This window comes from Camellia sinensis, chromosome 13, assembly GCF_055761805.1.
Source record: "Camellia sinensis isolate YWXY chromosome 13, ASM5576180v1, whole genome shotgun sequence".
Lineage (NCBI taxonomy): Eukaryota > Viridiplantae > Streptophyta > Magnoliopsida > Ericales > Theaceae > Camellia > Camellia sinensis.
This window is the reverse complement of record NC_138973.1, coordinates 67,194,545-67,215,318: the sequence shown is the minus strand read 5'-3', so window position 1 is coordinate 67,215,318 and position 20,774 is coordinate 67,194,545. Positions and strand designations below refer to the sequence as shown.

At 37.0% G+C, this 20,774-nt stretch overlaps 1 protein-coding gene across 3 annotated transcripts; it reads left to right on the top strand.

The window, feature by feature from the left end:
- Positions 1 to 204: 204 nt before the first annotated feature.
- On the top strand, positions 205 to 20,198 carry LOC114306526 (uncharacterized). Of its 3 annotated transcripts, none has more exons than XM_028251792.2 (9): positions 205 to 480; positions 7,416 to 7,567; positions 8,024 to 8,111; positions 8,630 to 8,861; positions 10,713 to 10,766; positions 17,074 to 17,171; positions 18,892 to 19,017; positions 19,162 to 19,251; positions 19,703 to 20,198. In XM_028251792.2, exons 1-9 carry the CDS (start codon positions 403 to 405, stop codon positions 19,829 to 19,831), a joined length of 1,047 nt encoding a protein of 348 aa, XP_028107593.2. In that variant the 5' UTR covers positions 205 to 402; the 3' UTR covers positions 19,832 to 20,198. The 3 variants fall into 3 exon arrangements, with proteins under 3 accessions (XP_028107593.2, XP_028107603.2, XP_082758532.1); XM_028251802.2 differs by having other exon boundaries at positions 228 to 480; positions 17,077 to 17,171; XM_082902406.1 differs by having other exon boundaries at positions 239 to 480; positions 5,843 to 7,567.
- Positions 20,199 to 20,774: the final 576 nt, after the last annotated feature.

Sequence of the window (20,774 nt, the reverse complement as noted above, 5' to 3'; positions counted from 1 at the left end):
AATGAAATTTACTATTTGAATATATAATGACAATCTTAGAATTTTTTACTTATAATATATGACATCAGCATATTCGGTTAAATAAATAACAGAAGAAATGATGGGGGAATCATAATAATAGTTTCAAAAGGAAATAAAATTTTTATAATTATTAAAGCTATAGGGAAATTTCTGTAATTATTAGAAATCTCAGGTGGTAAGTGTAATTTACCCCAAATCACAAAACTGGGAATCTAACAGAACAAAGAAAGATTAAAAAGAGCCAAGAGAATTCGAAGAACCCTAGAATTTTTTTTTGGCTCTCGCATTTTTGAATCTCAATCGAATAGCTTGGTAAATTCAATTGCTTGTACTGAATCATTTCATTTGAATCGATCGAACAATCAATCAGTCAAATCAGTCATGGCTGGTATGAAGCGTCTCGCTGGTTCAGATTCGAACCCTGACACCACCACCACCACCACCACCACCGACTCCATTGTAAGTTCCTTCTTCATTTTTAAAACCCTAATCTTTGTTTTTCTCTGATACTGTTTATCGAGTTCTATGAGCTTCAACTTATGAGTATGAAATCAGGAAAACAATAATGAAAGAAATGCCATGCTACTAATACAGTGGTGGGTTCAATCAAATTGAGAAATGGCAGATATTAGCCATTGAAGAATCAAATCATATTTTTGATACCACTGCTGCTACTCATAGTGTAATTGGTATCACCTGTTCCTGCCCCATTCGACGCATTGCCAGACCGGAGGGTTCTAATATTTTGTTGCCCCTATGGGACCCGGAAAAGGAAAAAAAAAAGAAGAAATTTTTATGGAAAAAAAGGGCTAACAAGAAAAATTAAGGGTAGATATATTACCATGAAGGGGAGCTAGACCTTAATAATTCTAAAAGCATTGGAATTTGTGGGTTGCACTTTTTTTTTATTGAATTTGACAAATACCCTTTCAGTCTGCAAATTTCAGCTTTCAGCTTTGAGTTCAAACTATTGTTACTTGTTATATAAACCCCAAAGACAAATGATGATTCTCTCAGCTTGGATTTAGAACTTCAGTCAACAACCCCAACACGCATATAATAATTACATTTTTTTAATTATGTGTTAATTATTAATTCTGATATGTGCCTTGTGATTAATTTGTTCATATCTATTTGATTTGAAAATTATCCATCATGATCTCTGTTTAGAATTCGAAATTGGTGGCTTAAATGATGTCAAAAACTAAAATTAGCTACATGAATAGACTAATTGGAATTTTTAGAACCATCTGGGAAGTTTGATTAAAAATTGATTCAGTTTAGTAAAATCCCATGTGATTAAATTGTGCCTTAATTGGAACTATTTACAGGTAATTGAGTTGTGTGCTAACCTTGATTAGTTAAGGCTACTTGTGTTTAATTAAGATGATACAAGATTTGTACCTAATCTAATCCTATTCATGATTCAAGATTTGATTAAGTGTAGGGGATTATAACCCTTAAGTTTGCTTTGGAGCTTTGCATGTGTGTGCATGTGTGTGCATGTGTCTTGCACTCAAGAAGTGAGGTGTGTGTGTGTATATATACCATCTGATGAGTTGATTGCAAGCTCATTCTTGCTTTGTGCTGGAGAGTTTTAGAGAGAGAGAGGGAGAGCACTCTAGAGAGAGAAAGCTTTAGACTTGTGTTATTTGAAGAAGAAGAAGAAGAAGAAGAAGAAGAGTAGCTAGGGAAGAATCTGTGAGTATTTGGCCAATTTGGATACCATTCACCAAACTTCCTGCACAGATACACTTGGCCAAAATGGTTGAGTCGAGCATAAACACTGTCATCTCCTTGAGACAGCTAGGTCTTTTCTTTTCTCTACCTCAATTCCGGCTCCATTTTGGAGGGAGGCAGTTCTTACTGCTGCTTTTCTTCTCAACTGCATGCCTACTCCCCTTCTTTTTGGTCGGTCTCGTTATGAGGCTTTGTTCTCCCAAACCCCTAACTACTCCTTTCTTCGTGTGTTTGGATCTGCCTGTTTTGTCCTTCTTCCTCGCAAAGATAGGACCAAACTTAGTGCTCGTTCTGTCCTCTGTGTCTTTTTAGGTTATAGTCCTACTCAGAAAGGCTATCGGTGTTACGACCCTGTTTTCCGTCGTCTTTATGTCTCCTGTCATGTTTCTTTTCTCGAACGTCTACCTTACTTTCAGTTTCCTCCTCTCACCGCCCCAGTTTCCAAAAAGGATTTGGTTCATATTGATCTATTTCCTTTTGAGGTCCTATCTAACGAGTACATCTCCATAGTTTCTCCTGAGCTTGTTCCATCCTCTTCTTCTGTTTCACCTATGGCTGCTACTCCCCTTTCGGTTTATTCTCCTCCTCCGTTGTTTGTTTATTCTCGTCATAAGGCTCCTCCTTCATCGGTTGTCTCTGCCCTTGCTGCTGATCCTCCTGCTTCTGACGACTCTGATCTTGCTACACACCGATATCCTACTCGAGCACGTCATCCTCCAAACATGTTAGGTTGGTTTAATACATGTTTTTCTGCTTCCTATCATACCTTTTTGTCTACTATTCACTCTTTTTTAGAACCTCAGTCTTATAAGGAAGCCTGTCAGGATCCTCATTGGGTTTAAGTTTAAAATATTCTCTACCCAAGTCAGACCGTAACACTTTAATTGTAGACCCAAACTGAGTAGTAATCATAGACTGAAAGGTACGGTATATCTAATAGAAATCGGACTTATGAGTTTTAAAATAAATCCAAGTGTAACGGGTGCAGTCATCAACAAATGACACATAGTATGCGGAACCCCTTTTAGTGAAAATAGGAGAAGGGCCCCAGATATCAGTATGAACTAAAGAAAATGGTATAACAGATATAGAAGTACTTTTACGGAAATGTAAGCCTGTCATTTTGGCAAGTTTACATCCCCAACATTCAGTAAGTTGACTAGGAGAAATTTTGCCCAATATACCTGATTGAGCTAAAGACTGTAAGCGGTCAGCAGACAAATGCCCTAATTTGGAATGCCACGAATAGAAAGGACTTGATAGAGAATCTAACTGAAAAGAAGAAAAGGCAGTCGGAGAGGTAGTTATAGGAAAATACAAGCTCTCCACCACATAGAGGTCTTCAACTCTACGGTCAGTCCCAAATTTGATGCTTGGACATCCAATCTTGCACGGAACAGATAGAAAAAGAAAAGATAACATCAAAACCAGAGGCATCAAGTTGACTAATAGATAATAAACTGACAGATAACTGAGGAGCATATAAGATAGATGGAATAGAGATTGCAGACATAGCAGACAGTAGGATAGACCCAACAGATATAACTGACATATCAGACCCATTAGTAGCATTAATGGTAATAGGAAGGGAGGAGAGTACAATTCTAAAGTAAGGAGAGATGAGAAGTCATATAATGAGAGGCACCAGAGTAAAAAACGCAGACAGGAAAAGAGATACCTGAAGAAGACCTAAGCAAACCTGAATGAAGAGAGGAAACAATGGAGGCAGGGAGCTTGATAGTGTATGCTGAAGTTGACTAATCTGAGCACTCAAGGAAGCCAAGTCAGGATTAGGAACTGGAGTAGATGCAGTAGAACCGATGGAAGCCTGAAAAAACTTAGAGAAGAAGGGCAAAATTAGGTTCGAGACTGTTGAGAATACGAGCCAAATAGACATCCCTTCTTGGACAGTGATATTTCTAATGGCCCCTCTGGTGGCAGAAGGCACACTCATCTGAAGCGAGGAGCCCCTTCTTGGGCTTTACAGAAGCTGAACCCGTCATCATCATAATGACCCCAAAAATAAAAAATAAAAAAATAGAGAACCGTAATAAATTGAAAGCTGATGGGGCAACATTGTAATATCAAGAAACTTGTTTGGTCCAAACAAGAATAAAAGAGAACAGTGATCAACCAAAGAAAGACACCTAGGTCCACCAGACTCAGAACAAGAGAGAGAGAGATGTCATGATGTAGGTCGCGACTCCAATAGGTGCGATTGATGACACAATTCCAGCAACTGACGATGACGAAGACAAAGTCGAAGAACTGATGTCGTAACTCCAACAAGAGATCAATCACTCGTGAGTCACAAGCAAAGAACAAGAAGCACCGAGGCAACTAGCAGATGCGACGGGCCCAGAGTGACGCGATTCGCGAACCAGAGCGTACGCATCAGTGAACTAGAAAAACCATGATCAGAGACAACCGCGAGAGAGAATCATACGACCTACGAAGCAAGGAGCTTCGATCGATCGTGATCCAGAGAAGGAAATGACGAACCGGAAATAAGAGGCTAGAGTTTCGAACATAGCTCTAATACCATGTAAGAATTTTGAAGAATTTCTGTATATTCAATTGTGTTTCAATACAATGTGTACATATGATATATATAACAATTCTAGACCTAATCCTAAATAGGAAATAAGAATAAACCTAAACCAATCTTAAATAGAAAAGAATAAATCTAAACCAATCCTAAATAGGAAACAATATTCACACAATATATACTATACTAATATTATTCTCACAGAATCATCTCCTATTTCTGAAATCAAAGCTCTAGGTAAGAATCTTGAGCCTAAATTTTGTGGCTAATCCTCCATGCACCATGATTTCAACAAGTTTTATTGAGCCAATTTCATGAACTTTGTAAGAAAATGAGTTTTTGAGCATGGTGATAAGTTGCATGTACATTCATGGAAAGTAATCTTTGATTTTATCATTTTGGGTTTAACTTTTGAAACTCCTACATACATGTGAGTCTAATCATGTTTATTGTTTCTAAAATTCATGAGTTTGTCGGTCATCATTGCGTGTTTTTGAAGAACAAGAGAAAGCGGTGAAAAATCTTGCAGGCATAAAGTTTTGGTTCAACCTTTGTTAAATTAAAGAGATTTTGAGCAAATGATTTACAAATGATCATGAATTTACGTTTTGTAAAGTGTTTCCATGTTTTTGAACAAGCCATGCAAGACACCAAGTTTTGAAAAGTTGTTTGGAGGCCATTTATGCAGATTTCGAAACCCATAATTTCACAGATGGCTCGAGCGACCAAGTGGTGGCTCGAGTCAACAGACTGTATGTTTTCATATCGCTCGGGCAACCAAATGTTGGCTCCAACGTATATTGCGAGTTCCTAGTACTTTTATAGTCTTTGTAGTTGGCTCAAGCGATGAAATGGTGGCTTGAGCGATAACTTATGAAACCTATACTTGATACAAGTTATGGGATATGACAAGATTTTCGAATAAGTGCCTTGAGATGCTAAGTTATGCTTTCAAACTCCGAATCGTGTACAATGTGATAAGTTTTTTGAAAATGAGATTTGCTAAGAATGAGTAAGTTTCCTTTTGAACAACGATTATGAAAATGTGTTCTGATTATTTGGTGACTACTATTTTGTCTATGATCCTAAGTAATCGTTTTGTATGGAGTCTACATGTGATTGATGTTCTATATGATTCCGATAGTTATCGTTCTGCATGATGTCTACACGTAAAAGGCGTTTTGAATGAGCTCAATAAGTATAGGTCATCAATGTGATGTTTTGTATAAGCCATCTAAGTGATGTTTCGCATGAGTCACCAATATGGGTGTTTCAAATGAAGTCATTCTATATGAATGTTCCGTAAGGTATTTCTACCAGTTAAATAAGGCCTTCGGGCACTTTGCTATGTGTTAAGCTACGGAAGGTTTGATAATTGTATTTGTTGTTATGTGTTTTCGAAACAAGCTGCAATTATCCCAAAAACTTTATATTGTTTTGATAAGTTATGAGACTCATTCATTTAACCCCTTTACATAGAGATTACTCATTGGGCTTCCGGCTCACTCTGTTTATATATATATATGTATGTAGGTGAGCATTAGGAAGTTCAGTATTAGAGCCTACTTTGGAGTCAGCCTTTTGTGAAGCCACCCGAGTTATGCCTCCGCGTTAAGGGCTTAGTAGCAGAAATCGTCTCAGATGGTGATGACTCTGAGGAAGAAGTGCAATTCTGCGCTTCTGAGGAAGAATCGCAGTAGAATTGCGAATCTGAGGAGAGGGAAACTCGAATCTGATGCGAGAAGGAAGCACTCTTGAGAGGGCAAGGAGAGAACCTTATCGCTGGCTTCGATCCTCTGTTCGACGACTTCAATCTCGCGCCCTTTTGACTTCCCTTTCGAATTCGACGAGCGTGGCGTGGCCCCTTCGACTTCGACTTCGTCTTCGACTTCGGCTTCATCTTCGACGAGCACTACCATAGACGAGCTTCGATCTATCTTCATTGGCTTCGTCTTCGATGATCTTCTATCTATCTTCTCTCTCTCTCTCTCTCCTCTCTGTCTTCTCTTCTCTTTGTTTTCTTTTCTCTTCTGTTCTTTCTGATTTATAATCTGTACTCTCTTTCTCTCAAAAGATATTTAATTAATATATATGTCAATTATAATATATATATGTCATATATCAATAACAATAACTATTTATAAATCATATTTATTTATATTATATATGTTAATTAAAAATAAAAAAAAATATATAAATAAATTAAAAATATTATCAATAAAAATGATATATAAGATAAAAAATAATAAATATATTTAGATAAAGCATAAATGTTGTTTTATTAAATAAAATATAATAAATTTTATTCAAAGATAATGACTAGTGTTCTAAAAAATATCGCTCCACTACTTTTATTTGCTATTTATTTTTAAAAAATATTTTTTATGTTGTATTTAATTAATTAAATATTACATAAAAATAAAAAATTTATAACATATATATGTTAATTAAAAAAAATTTTAAAAAATGTTTATATAGATAAATTAAAAATATTTCAATAAAAATAATATATATAAGTGCTCCCAAATTACGACTCCTTTACATGGACATGCTTCCTCGCTCCCGCTCCCGCTCCCGCTTCGTGCAACTAAGGTCGAGGCCTTAGTTTTTGTTTTGACTAAGCTTGAGATGCTTGGGTTTTGTTCAGCCTGTCATGTTATAGTTTTTGTTCTTGGGTTATGTATCTATAAGATGAATGTTTGTAAATATTATGGTATGATGTGAGATATGTTTTGTATGCGTTTGTTCATAGCATGTATGCACAACTCAATGGACAAATTTTATACTCTGCTTCCGCTTCTGGCCGCGTATATTTAATTTTATTTATTTTGGAATTCTGTCTTTGAGGCTGCGTAATCTGGGATAACTGGCCGGTTACGACCTAAACCTCTAGGGGTGGGTTTAGGTTGTGACATAAACTTTTCCACATTCTTGGGCTATACTCAACCTATGACCTGCATGGAAAACATTGTGCTGGTGCATGGTACTCTAGTGTCTAGTACACTAGATTAGAGAATGTTTTTAAAATACATGTCCATTGCATGACTTTGACATTTACTTGTATGAATATTTATTTACTTATTTGTTTTTTGTTGTGATTTTGCAGTTCCAGAGTAAAAGAATAATGGTAGGATCCCTTTTTGACGATCACAGGGCAGAGCCATCTCAGCAGCAATCAATGGAGACACTACCATTGGATGTGCACCGGGCTGAATTATCTAGACAGCATGTGAGAGCTCTCAATACCCAATTTGCAAGGTGCATTCTTTACTATTCCACTCTTTGTGCTTTTGTTGTATCAGTATATTTTTTTGGGTTGATACTTGTTGATAATCGATGGGGATGGAGAGAGAGAGAGAAGAGCTGCGGTTGATTGTGGAGGTGGGAGGGGGAAGGGAGAGAGATGACGGAGCAGAGGATAATAAAGTAAGTTAACCGAAAATCACTAACAGAGGAGTTCAGTGTGATTTTCAGAATGTTGAGGGGGAAGTTCTATTAGTCACTAACCTTAGGGGAGGTCTGTGTAATTTATCCAAAAAGAAATGAGTAAGTGCTTCATTGGTCTCTAAAATTCAGTCATACTGCATACCGGGCATTAGTTTCTCCATTTTCTTAACATATACTTGGCCATTTTCCCCCTAGGATTTGTGTTTTTTGGCATAAATTTTCATCTTACCTATTATGTTAAACATTGGTGATGTTTATGGTAAACAGCTGGGTCCAAACACAATTACAGAATCACCCTGATGAACTTTGGGAAGATGGAGTCCAAGATTACCTAGCCCATGCTTCACACATCATGGTATTTTTCTACATCTCTTTAAATTATTTGTAAACTCGTTATAAATTGCCAACTGGTGATTTGGCTACATATTTGCACACACGTAAGCTTATTACCTATACACATGTAAATGCATAATAGGATATATATATATATATATAATATGTGAACTGGCCTCTAAATTTGAAGCCTGTAACTTTTCTGTTTGATAAAGTCCATGCTGTAGCAAACAAAATAAATCATTTTTCCATAGCTCAATCACAATTGAAGTTTCGTGGAATGTCCAAGCCGGCCCTTATTTCCATTGTTTAACCCTGAGATGTACTTCAACTGGTTGCCTTGGATTTTGTCAAGTTGAAGGTGATGGTGGACTATGCTTATCTAGATGTGCTGTGAATCAGTTTCTATGTTGACAACTTGACATTTAAACCTTCTAGAGAGGATTTCTAACGCTTATTTGCTTGATTGTAAGTTGTTGCAATCTTGACAAAGAAAATTCTGTAAAATTGAAGTTATTTGTTTTCATTTACTTGTTGCAGGAAAAATTTAGTGATGTTGTTGATTGGCTGAAAGAAAATGCTGTGAAAGGAGAAAGTTTCTCTACGTTGGGATCTCACACTGCTCCAAAGAAGCTTGTGTCTGAAAGTAAGGATAATCAAATAACATCCTTTCAGGAGAAAACTGGCTTTTCTCTGGCTGGTACAACTGCTAGCTTTGCGCCTTCATGGAGCTCTGGAGTTTTCTCATCAAGTCAAACTCCTTTTGCATTTGGTAGGTACAATCTTTGGCAGCATTAAGGGCCTCCTTTCGAGGTCCAACCTTGGGTGCCTTTTGGATCCTAGTAACATCAATATGTCTTCTGAAGATATGTTGTATAAAATAGAACTACTTATCAGTGATACATATCTATTTCTATTAATTCTTTCATTTATAAATTATATTTATGCTATAATGTTTTCGCTCACTGCATGATCCATTTTTAATATCTTTTTAACACACTAACGTTACAAATGTATTTACGTGTTTGACTTTGTGCTCCTCAGCCACATTAATCTTGTGATATTATTTATTATCCTACATTTTGGCTTTGAAATGCTCACCAGTGACTCTTAGACACAGTGTGGAAATTTTAATGCTCGTAATGTTTTTCTGTAATTAGGGTATATTACTTATCTTCTAGTTCTAACCTATTCCATTTTCCACGTGGCACGTGGGGCTGATAAACTTGTCAACTGAACTGAACTACTTATGGCAGTGGTGGATATACAGTCAGTCCAATGGGATTTTGACAAACAGAGATTCCTCTTTTCCTTCTCATCCACTCTCTCTTTTCTTTTCTACTTTTTCCCTTTCTCTCACCTTTTTTCTTCTCTTCTTTTTACATTATCTCTTTCTCTAAACTTTTCTTCTTTCTCTCATCATTATGTTTGGGTTGGAGTTTGGAGGTGCATTTACTCCATTGCTGTGTGGAATTCCTCCATTGATCATCCTTGTTCAGATGACCAGTGAATTAAAAGGTTGGAAATGCGGGAAAATTTCCAAAGGGGCTGAAACTGGTGATAGCCAGAAAACCACTGGCAGAACCACCAGTGCATTGAGACCCGATCAGGTTGGCCCCCCTGAGGGTAGTTTCTAGGTTGATTCTTGACTTATTGGGTATACTTTCATCTATGCATTGACCTTTAATTAATATCCCTAAAGCGGGTTAGATTTTCATATGATAGTTAAATTGAGATTGTGACCTAATCCCTAGGGAACCACACCTGGTGCATGTCTGATTCATTGTTGGAAGTATGTAATGCACTGCTGTGAGTTACTAGTTTTAATTTTTTTTTATTTTATGAAATACCGCAAAAACAAGCAAAATGGAAGCCCTTTACAATTATGATTAATGGAATCTCCAGCCCAGCACATCTGAACTCTATATGGATGTTAACCAATGTAATGCTGTGTTCATTTTTATTTGACTTTTGACATGACGGATGATTTTATGGAAGACCTTGTATTTAATTTGTTTCATGTGAGTGGTTTATTCTTACAATGTTTACTTATTCACATGAGCTGCTGTCTAAGTGCTTCTGTTCGCCACCTTGGAAATGTTATTTTAAGAATGTTTGAACTTTGACTGTTTATGATTTTGTAGCAAGTACGGGCTTATTATTTGTGTAATCAGATGCTATGAGAGTTGAATTAACATAACTGTAATCACTTGTTAATCTGATGCTATGAGAGTTGAATTAGCATTGCTGTAATCACTTATTCTGACATTTGTATTGTACCAAGCATAGGTGTTGTCAGTTGTGGCTTTACCTTTGTTATTATTTTAACCCTTCACATGAGCTTCGTTTTGTCCACTCCTTTAATGTCGTCCCATTGTGGCCTGACTGAAATAATGTGAATGGATGTGCTTTAGCAGATGTTTACACATATATTCTTGTACCTACTGTGCCCTTCAACTTGGACCTCGTCATCCTTGCTTTTGGTGCAGTGATTGGTTTTTGTGGATAACCATCTGATTTGGCGTGTCACCTTTATCTCTTATCAAACAATTAATTGATTTTGTTTCTGCATTTCATTCAAATTTGGATTTTTTGAGTTTTTGTTTGTATTTTTTTGTTCCAGGAAACCAAAGTTCTGCTCCCTTAAACAATGATGCTTCAAATGATGTGGATGGTGGTGAGACATGGAACTCTGTCTTATTTTACATTATCATGAAAATCATTTTTCAATGCTATTACACTCATGAACATAACCTTGCCATGCTTTGGCTTGTATTGACTTAACTAGTCATCACGCACATTCAATTCTCCTCATTGTGTTAATGAGTGAGTTATTAACTTTTTTGTTGTTTCATAAATATGTAAAGGGATGTCTTGTGTTAAACCTGGTTGATGGTTTATTTCCATTGATTTAATTTAACACAATAGATTCTAAGATTTGCCAAAATTTTGTAACAATAAAGCATCTGGGGCGAATGCTTGGGATCCAGTTTAGTCTGGCTAGTTAGATGGATTTGGGAACCAATCAAATGAATTCAGTGCAGACAGCTAAGTGCTAATCCATCCCGAGCTTGGGACTGGAATTAAGGGTCCGCACTGCTCATGTTCTGGTTATGATGTTAAGCTAGATATGCGAAGAATAATCATTCCACATCAAAAGAATAAGTAAATCTGAGGGGCATTCCTTTCCATATAAGCCACAAACCTTGGCTTTGTAGTGCAAAGCATGTGTGCTTACCTGCCAGGCAGCCACGTGTCATACTTTGATGCTTGTTTGAGTAATGGCAATGAGATTTTCCAATATCCCTCCGGTTTCAGATTGGTGAAATTGTCTCTCCCCCCCTAAAAAGGATATTATTTATTTATTATTTTTTCCCATTTTGTTGCAAATGAACAAACATACATGAAGTTATAATGATTGATCCACAAAAGGGTAGAGCCAAAAGTTACCACGAACCAAAATAAAAGAGCTCGAGTGGCAACATTGGGATTTAAAAAAAGGCATCCCATTCACTTGTTCCAACCTAGGATAAGATGCTCACGAGCTTGGTCTTACTTCACTTTCGAGAAGGAAAGAAGAATTTTATCTCCAAGTCAACTTCAATGTAGTTTCCAGTACTTATTGTGGAGCGTCTTGATCAACTCAAGCCTCCACAATTTCAAAATCTTCATGTCATTCCCCCACCCCGACTTACCCTTCCAATTTTATTTATTTAAAAGATGAGGTACCTTGAAAAATAATTTTCCTTATGGAACCTTTAAATGTTAGTTTTTTTAGAAATTTGGTAGTGACTAATGACTCATTTAATTTCTTCTCTGTGCATTTAGTCATCTACTAGAACTTACTTTTCTTTTTAATGTAGTTGTGTTTCACAATCCCTTGTAGTAAAAGAACTACATTCTGCAGTGGATTGACCTTTTTGTTTATATGGACCCAGGATGTTGAAATTTTAGAAGCAGATGTTCTAAGGTGAGCTATGTCTTAGAATATCAACTTAGGTAGTCTTTCTTTTTTTTTTTTTTTTGCGCGCGCCCAAATGGATTTCTTGATGAGGAAACATACCAAAATAGCAATAAAAGGGAGAAAAAGGGTAATGGTCCTAGATCTGTGTATGTTATGTATGTACGATGATAGTTTCTTTTGCTGAGTGAAATTTATTGGATTATTATATTTAAAGCAATAGATGACAAACTTATTATTATTAAGTTTATTAAATAAAAAAAAATTCTTTTAAAGTCAATATATAGGATTTATTTCAGATCAGTAAAAAAATATGAATAAAATGTCATTTTTTACCATACCCATCCCCTCCATTCATGGCAATTGGTGACGCCTCTCCCTCCCTTGACACTCCATCCCCTCCATTTATTTCAGATCTGTGTATATTATGTATGTACGATGATAGTTTCTTTTGCTGAGTTAAATTTATTGGATTATTATATTTAAAGCAATAGATGACAAACTTATTATTATTAAGTTTATCAAATAAAAAAATTTCTTTTAAAGTCTATATATAGGATTTATTTCAGATCAGTAAAAAAATATGAATAAAATGTCATTTTTTACCGTACCCATCCCCTCCATTCATGGCAATTGGTGATGCCTCTCCCTCCCTTGACATTCCATCCCCACATCCCTCCTTCGGCGCTGCAGTCCACACATAAGGTAATAAATGTTCTTATATATATAAACAGAATTAGTTTTGTAATAAATTGATGAACCTCAATTCACACCATTCAATATACAAGCTGTTTGCCATGGCCATCGCCCTGCGAGAAGTATAGGGCCTACTTTTCATAAATTTCAAACATGGATAATACATCCTTATAAAGTCATTGGCATAAAAAAATATTTTGTGTTGTTTAAGTAAAGGATCCATGGACTTCACAAACTGTCACTGCAGTCGGTGATAGTTGGAGAGAGGGCTGTGACGGTGGAGAGAAGAGAGAGCTGATGGTAGTGGGGAGGGGATGATGAGTATGGGTAAATATGACATTTTGACTATATTTTTGCCTCATTTGGAAATAATTTGCTATACATAGACTTCAGGGGAATTTTCTTTATTTAATAGATTTTACTGTGACAAGTTTTTCATCTATTACTGTAGAAATTTAATGTATAAAGAGAAATAGAGAATTGTATTATTGATTGATATACATTGTTGTTGTATTACAAGATTGATCAATTACAATTCCTATACAATCTATATATAGAAGAAAATGTGGTAGTAGGTGTAGTGGAGGTGATAGTGGGTTAGGTGAAGTGGAGTGTGTGGTGAAGTGGAGGTAGGTGAAGTGGAGTGTGTAGTGGAGTAGGTGAAGGTAAAGATGGGAAATTCTAACAGCCCCCCGCAAACTCAAGGAGGAGAGAAACTAACCAACTTGAGTTTGGAGAGAGTAATAAAACAGAAAAATAAACTGATAAATAAAATAAAACAGGATAGGAGACACGGTATGGTCGTGTCAGACCGTTGTAGCAGACAGTTTATGGGGTCATGTCGGACCGTTGTAAAAGACAGTTTAGGGGGTCATGTCGGACCGTTTGGAGAAGACAGTTTATGGGGTCATGTCGGACCGTTGTAGAAGACAGTTTACGGAGTCTTGCTGGACCCTTGTAGAAACTAACCGGAATCAATGTCGGGACAGTTTACAGAGTCTTGTCGGACCCATAAAGGAGCTCACCGGAATCAATGTCGGGACAGTTTACAGAGTCTTGTCGGACCCTTGTAGAAACTAACCGGAATCAATGTCGGGACAGTTTACAGAGTCTTGTCGGACCCATAAAGGAGCTAACCGGAATCAATGTCGGGACAGTTTACAGAGTCTTGTCGGACCCCTAAAAAGTCGCACCCTCAAAAGGTGTGCCCAATCTATCAAAAGGCGTGCCATCAAAAGGCGTGCCCAATCCATAAAAAGGCGTGCCATCAAAAGGCGCGCCCACTTCATCAAAAGACGTGCCCGACAGAAAGCGTCGAGCCATCAAAAGGGGCGCCTGACACGCGGCGATGCACGTGATTGACAGAGCGCGTGTCGGCCTCGTCGTCTCTGTCTTTATAAACCAAAGCGAAGTCTGAGGCTTGGAAGCATAACAAACCAGTTGAAACCTCTTCGTTCTCTGTAACATTCTGTAACCAACCCTTCTCTGAAACACTCAGCAACCCAAAAACATGGCTTCTTCTTCCCGTTTAACTACCCAGAACATAGCCTCCTCGTCCCGTGGGCTGCTCACGCTCTTTCCAGAACTGAACGAGTCCACAAGAGAAATAACTGGTGCGGTGGCCAGTGAACCTCAACCAAACACCTCTGGTTTTGCTCCGTTGAACTTTCCGATGCGGTCGGTGGAGCAAAAAATGGCGGTGCAAACTGATATTGAGGCCAATCAGTATACTCTGAAGTCATGTGTGGAAACCATGACTGCGGTCACAAACTTGTCGCACCGGCTGCAGAGCAGGACAAATGAGGTGCAACAGTTAAACTCCCAGCTGGCTCTGCTCCAACGCATGTATAAGGATGCGCGAGCAGAGATAAGTGTTCTAAAGACGGAAAATAAGGAGCTGAAGCGGAAGGCCACCGTGATGTTCCGTTTTGGAGGTCCGCCATATTCTGCAGTGGAGGAGCAGGGAGTAGTGATCATGCCCAGTGGAGTGGGAAATACGGAGGCAACACCGGCAAGGGCCGCCCAGGACGGAGGCAAGAAGAAAAGACCGGCGGCAGAGTAGAGAAGAAAAATCCCGCCTGTGGATGTGGTTGTTGTTGGTGTGGGTTGTTGGTTTTTTTTTTTTTTTTTTTTTTTTTTTTTTTTTTTGGTGTAAAATTGTGATCGGGGTTGATCTCTGATATGAATAAAGCAAGTGTGTTTTGCAAACTCGAATGGTAGGTGTGGTAATGCAGAAAAATCAACTGGAATAAAATTTAGTTTTTTTTTTTTTTTTTTTTTTTTTTTTTTTTGAAAATAATAATAATAATAATATATAAAATGAAGTGTTGGAATCCAGTGGAATCAATGAAGGTTAGTATAATATATTTTAGTGGAATCAATGAAGGGAAAGAGAGAGAGGAAAAAGTATGTTTGCAAACTGCCAAAAAAGAGGATCATCAGGGTGTGGGTCTGTCAGCAGAGAACAGATGGACAGCAGGACCTTTGAGTTGAGATTCTGATTCAAACCACCATCAACTTGCAGCTGTTCAAAGTACGCATTACGTAAGCGTGCATGGTCACGAGCTTCCTCCCGCATTTCAGAGTACATATTTGCCACTGCTTCTCCAGTTTCTAGCCAAACAGGAGCTGTCCGGGATGAACTCCGACTTTGTAATCTATCACCATAGATGCTCCTCCCCTGCCCGCTGCTGTAAGAGCTAGCCAAAAGATGTGCACTTCTACTTGAGCCAACACTAGCATCAGCAGAACCATTTCGTTCATACTTCCATATACCAGAATCCTGAGATGACATTTTCCTGACAGCTGAAGCAAAAGCAGTAGCACCTCTCGTAGGGATTGAAGAGCTAGATTTGAATAAAAGCATGCTGTCCTTGCTGGAATACCTGTAAGGACTACCACTTTGTTGGATATCATCTCCAGCATATTTTGGCAAACCATTTTGACCATCATGCACAGAAAGTGCAGGAAAATCCAGTGCACTGAGATTTGGTGCTGACAAGGCCTTTGTTATTAGCCCAGCAATACTCAGATTACTATGCATTTAGAGGCCATGAGGTGTACCAAACACCAGTCAAGGAGGGGAAGAAAAGAGGGTCTGAGAAGCTTGATCAGAAGCAGGTTGTCCATAGGAAGTCCATTGATGCATTTGGACAGAGGACTTCACAGTATAGAGGTGTCACAAGGCATAGATGGACTGGTAGATATGAAGCCCATCTATGGGACAACAGTTGTAAGAAAGTTGGAAGAGGCAGGAAAGTAAAGGTATGTGTACAAAATTCCAGCGGGCAGCGAAGGCAAGATTGCCGGTCGGCTGCCCGCCGGTGAGAAAACAAAATATGGGCCTAAATCTTATGGCTCTGATACCATGTAGAAATTTAATGTATAAAGAGAAATAGAGAATTGTATTATTGATTGATATACATTGTTGTTGTATTACAAGATTGATCAATTACAATTCCTATACAATCTATATATAGAAGAAAATGTGGTAGTAGGTGTAGTGGAGGTGATAGTGGGTTAGGTGAAGTGGAGTGTGTGGTGAAGTGGAGGTAGGTGAAGTGGAGTGTGTAGTGGAGTAGGTGAAGGTAAAGATGGGAAATTCTAACAATTACTATAACTGTAATAGTCCCCAACTTCATTTGTCTGGAGTAGGTGACCAATTTTTATCACACAATCATGTGAATGAATGGAAAACTTAAAAAAACTCCTAAATTTTTATGATGTTGATATATTTTCTTGCTGGTAAGCTTTGGACCCATTGTTGTCTCAAAAGAAGAGTTTGGAACCCTTTTTTTTATGTTGGGTATTCTTCTCTTTATGGTTGTATGCTAGGCTGTTCTTTTGATTTTGGCAATTGATGACTGGTTTTTGCGCAGAGTATTGAATGAATTTTTGAATGATACTCTTCCCTAAGCACATGCAAAGGATAAAAAAGTGAGTTTATAGTTCTCCCCTTGTTGTCAATGAGATAATAGACTATGTAAGGTAATTAAGGCACCAAACTATGTGGCCCTAAAGACTGATGTTCCCATAAAACTCATATCAAACTTCTGTCACCAATATGTTTTCTGGTGGTCTGGTTTCCCCTTTTCTCCAATTAGATGGTAAATGGTTATGCTATATTATCTTTCTATGTGAAACTTGTATCAGCCGACCTTTGTTGTTGTGGTCATTCCTCGTTTGTCATCGTCATAGAATTTTGAGACTTCACACTTCGTTGAACCAAAACTATCTGATGAATATGAGAAATATGGTCTGCAATGGAAAGTAATTGTCTGCTTAGAAATGCACTTTGTTTTATCTTATTAATTTTTGGGATGATCAGAAGAAGACTTGCAGCAGCCTAGCAGCCCATCTGTGAAAAAGACTGAAGAGAAGGGTATTATTTTAGTACATGAAGTCAAATGCAAGCTTTATGTGAAGGTAATTCACTATGAGAAAACAATTTGTATCTTTCTATGAAATGCTATATTTTTTGTTATTTTGCTCTGAGTTCTGTGCTTTACTAGTATCTGCTTAACTGGAAATTTGGCATTCTTTTTGTTGCAATATTTGAGTAAGAACTTAAAAATATATATGTTGTTACATTTGTATGAGTAATTTTTTTTATTCATAATTCTCTTATTTTGTAATGATGCATCTAATAGTCACACGAAGATGAAAATGACAACGTGATTGATATGTCAATGTTGTCTTCTTTTATTTTTCATTTTTTTGTTCCAGTGAGTTGATTGGAGACCCCTGTGGAAGACCGGGGGACTGTATCTTGTTGGGATCATTAATTTTCTAAATATTTCTCATAATGTTTTAATAAATTTATTGTAAAAATTAAATATACAAGCTACCCAGCAGTAAATGTCATTTTATATAGTGTGTTGACATGCACCCTGCACACATCAATCACTTATGATATAGGCATGCTCATACAATCTTAATCTATGAAGCACGGACACGGCAAACTCAGTGCCATAGCGGTGTTGGAAACGGGGACACACCATGGACACGTATGGGACACGCCCTTTTTTTTTTTGGTATGGGACATGGCGGGGCACATCAAGGAAATCAGGAGAGAAGAAAGAGAGACGAGAGGAGAGAAGAAAGAGAGAAGAGAGGAGTGAGTGACCTGGTATTTGCCCTAACCAGAAGAGACGACGAACTCGATGAGCGATGAGCGACGACCTCGATCTCCATCTGTCTCTGTCTCGCCTTCGATCTCGACGAACAATGACGACTTTCAAAGGTCCGATGACCTTCGACGAGCGACGCCTTCTCTCTCTCTCTCTCGCCTTCGCGAGCTCTGTTTCTCTCTTCTCACTCTTCAATCAAGCTTTGTGACATATACAGACATATATATAACCTAGAATACTAGTATGTAGATATATATAGGTACGTATATATATATTTTTATTTATGTTTTTATAAATTACACTCATAAAATATGTATATATATGTTTTTATTTATATATTATATATATAGCCTTTATAAATTATATATATATATATCTGTTTTAATTTATGTGTATTTATTTATTTATTTATTATATTTATTGAATTAACGTTATTATGTTAGTTTTTGTTAGCAAATAAAAATAAAAAATTTTGCCATGTCCCCTACTGTGTCCATGTGTGCGCTTCATTTTTCTTAATCTAACGTCTTGGAATTACTACTCATGTTCATGTTACCCGACTTTTGGGCCAAGGTAGTCTTCCCCTTCATATTTATATGCTTGTCTTATTCAAGCTTTACAATTATTGATAGGCATTCCTTATGTGCAAATCGTAGCTGAACTATTGTAACATGCTATGGTGATTTGGTCATAAAAATGCTTTGGAATTTTTAAAGATCTTCATTGATTTTCATTTCCATTGTAAAGAATGATAAAAGGGTGATCTAGCATGAAGCCTTGCCATGTGTTCTCTTCCCCTCTTATAAGAAAAAAGAAACTACCTTTCTATTAAGAACAGGAAAATGGCAAATTTGAAATATTTTGTGGTGCTTATGTTTATTGTAAGTTTGCATCAACATCTTGTGGATTGTCTTCAATTGATGCATTGAGAGCTAGGCATCATGTATATATGCCTGGTTTTGTTATTTGTTTGATTTTCTTAGTGGGTTAGCTCTCTTCTCTTCTGTTTTGTTCAGTCAAGTGATCCAGCAGATAAAGATGCATGGAAAGATAGAGGCACTGGTCAGCTTTCCATCAAATGTAAAGAGAGTGTTAGCAAGGGCACAAGAGAATCCAAACCAACAATTCTTGTTCGAAATGATGTATGTTTCCTGGTGGTATTTTTTGCTCGTACAAGTTTAATTCAGCTTGAGATCTTGAATTTAGAGTTTATTTCTTACATTAGCATGAGAACTTTGCTCATTTTCAAGCATTGTTTTACTTTTGTTCCCTTTTTCTAATGGCAGGTGGGAAAAGTTTTGCTAAATGCATTGTTATATCCAGGCATCAAGACTAACACACAGAAAAATTCCATTGTTGCAATATTTCATACCACGGTAATGCTTGTTACTTAAAAGTATTGTTATTCACTTTTTATAGCTTTGGGTGGTTCAGTGGACACTGACTTTATTTTCATCGATTTTTTACCCAATCAAACAACTGACTTTTTTTTGTCAAACTTTTGGGTTTCTGACGTCATTTACTCAAAGATTTTGGTGTTCTCAGATGACATTGTTCAGATTTATATCATATCATTTTTGGTTGATGACTTCATTTTGTGCATGATCAATCTTCTAATGGTAACAAATGCATTGAACTCATGGATAAGCAACAGGAACAATTTGTTACCCATCATGGCACTCCAATATATTCTGCTATATCATGCAAGGCTCTAGGCATAATAGTAAACTTCATCATTGAATGATTTGTCCAATGCATATATGTAGTTTTTTTTCCCTTTTTTTTCATGGACTTCATAGTGGGAAATTTATCTTGCCTTTTATGTAGGCTGATAGTGGAACCGACAGTGGTGACAATAATGGTGTTGTGGCACAGACATTCTTAATAAGGACAAAGACTGAGGAGGATCGGAATAAGCTAGCAGCAGCAATTCAGGAATATGCTCCCGATGCTTGAAATATATACTTGGGAAGTGATCACATCCCCCATTGTGTTACCCTTGAGCTTCAACAAATTGCGAATGCAATGTTGTAATATTTGGATTTATGTATTTTTCCTTCTTTGTACTCCAAAATTTTGGTGACCGTGGTTGGTATTGTTGTAGCTGATGCAGGCTCTTTTTTTTGGGGGTTGGGGTTCAAAAAAATCTGGCAAGTGGAGCCAGTATTTAGAAGTTGATGACATATTGGCAATGCATAAGAGGAGTATTAATGCATTTGTATCATATATAGAGGAGAAAACAAGTTTGTTGTGTTGTAAAACCTTAGACCACAACTCTTAATAGAAAAAAAATAGATGCTATGTAGGGTAGCTGTATTCAAAATGTCGTTACATTTTTAGACATCAGTTCTGAACATTTCTTTTGTATAGTTTTGGTTTTCAGATGGTTGGTTCCTCTTTGTGCATTGCTTGGGAATGTAAATGCCACAACGAGGACTAAGAAATTAGCCTTCATTAATTCGATAGCCATTGTCGGATTCATATCCTATCTGTGCTCTCTGCTCTCAAGTAAAGTTCATTTTTGCAACAAATTCTTCTGACCCAGAAGTATGGAATGAATTTTAGCCATAAATTGATATTTTTGGATAAAATTTATGGATTTGTAGTACACCACTAATATTGCCGCCACCTCTATCACTACCTCAAGGCATCATAAGACAAAAATTAAAAGATATAATTTAAAATTACTATGTTTTAAATTTAATAATATACATATCAAATTTCTTATTATCTCAACACTCAAATTTTTGGCAAACAATGTTTAACTTCAAAAGTTTAGAATTCAATTTTTTGTTTTGTCAGACACCACGGGTAGATCTTTTGGCAAAATGTGCTGCATTTTTAGCTTTTAACTTCAGGGAACTTTTTTGAAAAAATTACAATTCAGTGATATTTTCAC

Bases quoted from the DNA above. Each gene is read 5' to 3' on its own strand.
- LOC114306526 (XM_028251792.2), top strand. From the start codon at position 403: ATGGCTGGTATGAAGCGTCTCGCTGGTTCAGATTCGAACCCTGACACC. The intron at 481-7,415 runs GTAAGTTCCTTC...GTGATTTTGCAG, and splicing joins CCACCACCACCGACTCCATT to TTCCAGAGTAAAAGAATAAT. The intron at 19,018-19,161 runs GTATGTTTCCTG...TTCTAATGGCAG, and splicing joins CAATTCTTGTTCGAAATGAT to GTGGGAAAAGTTTTGCTAAA.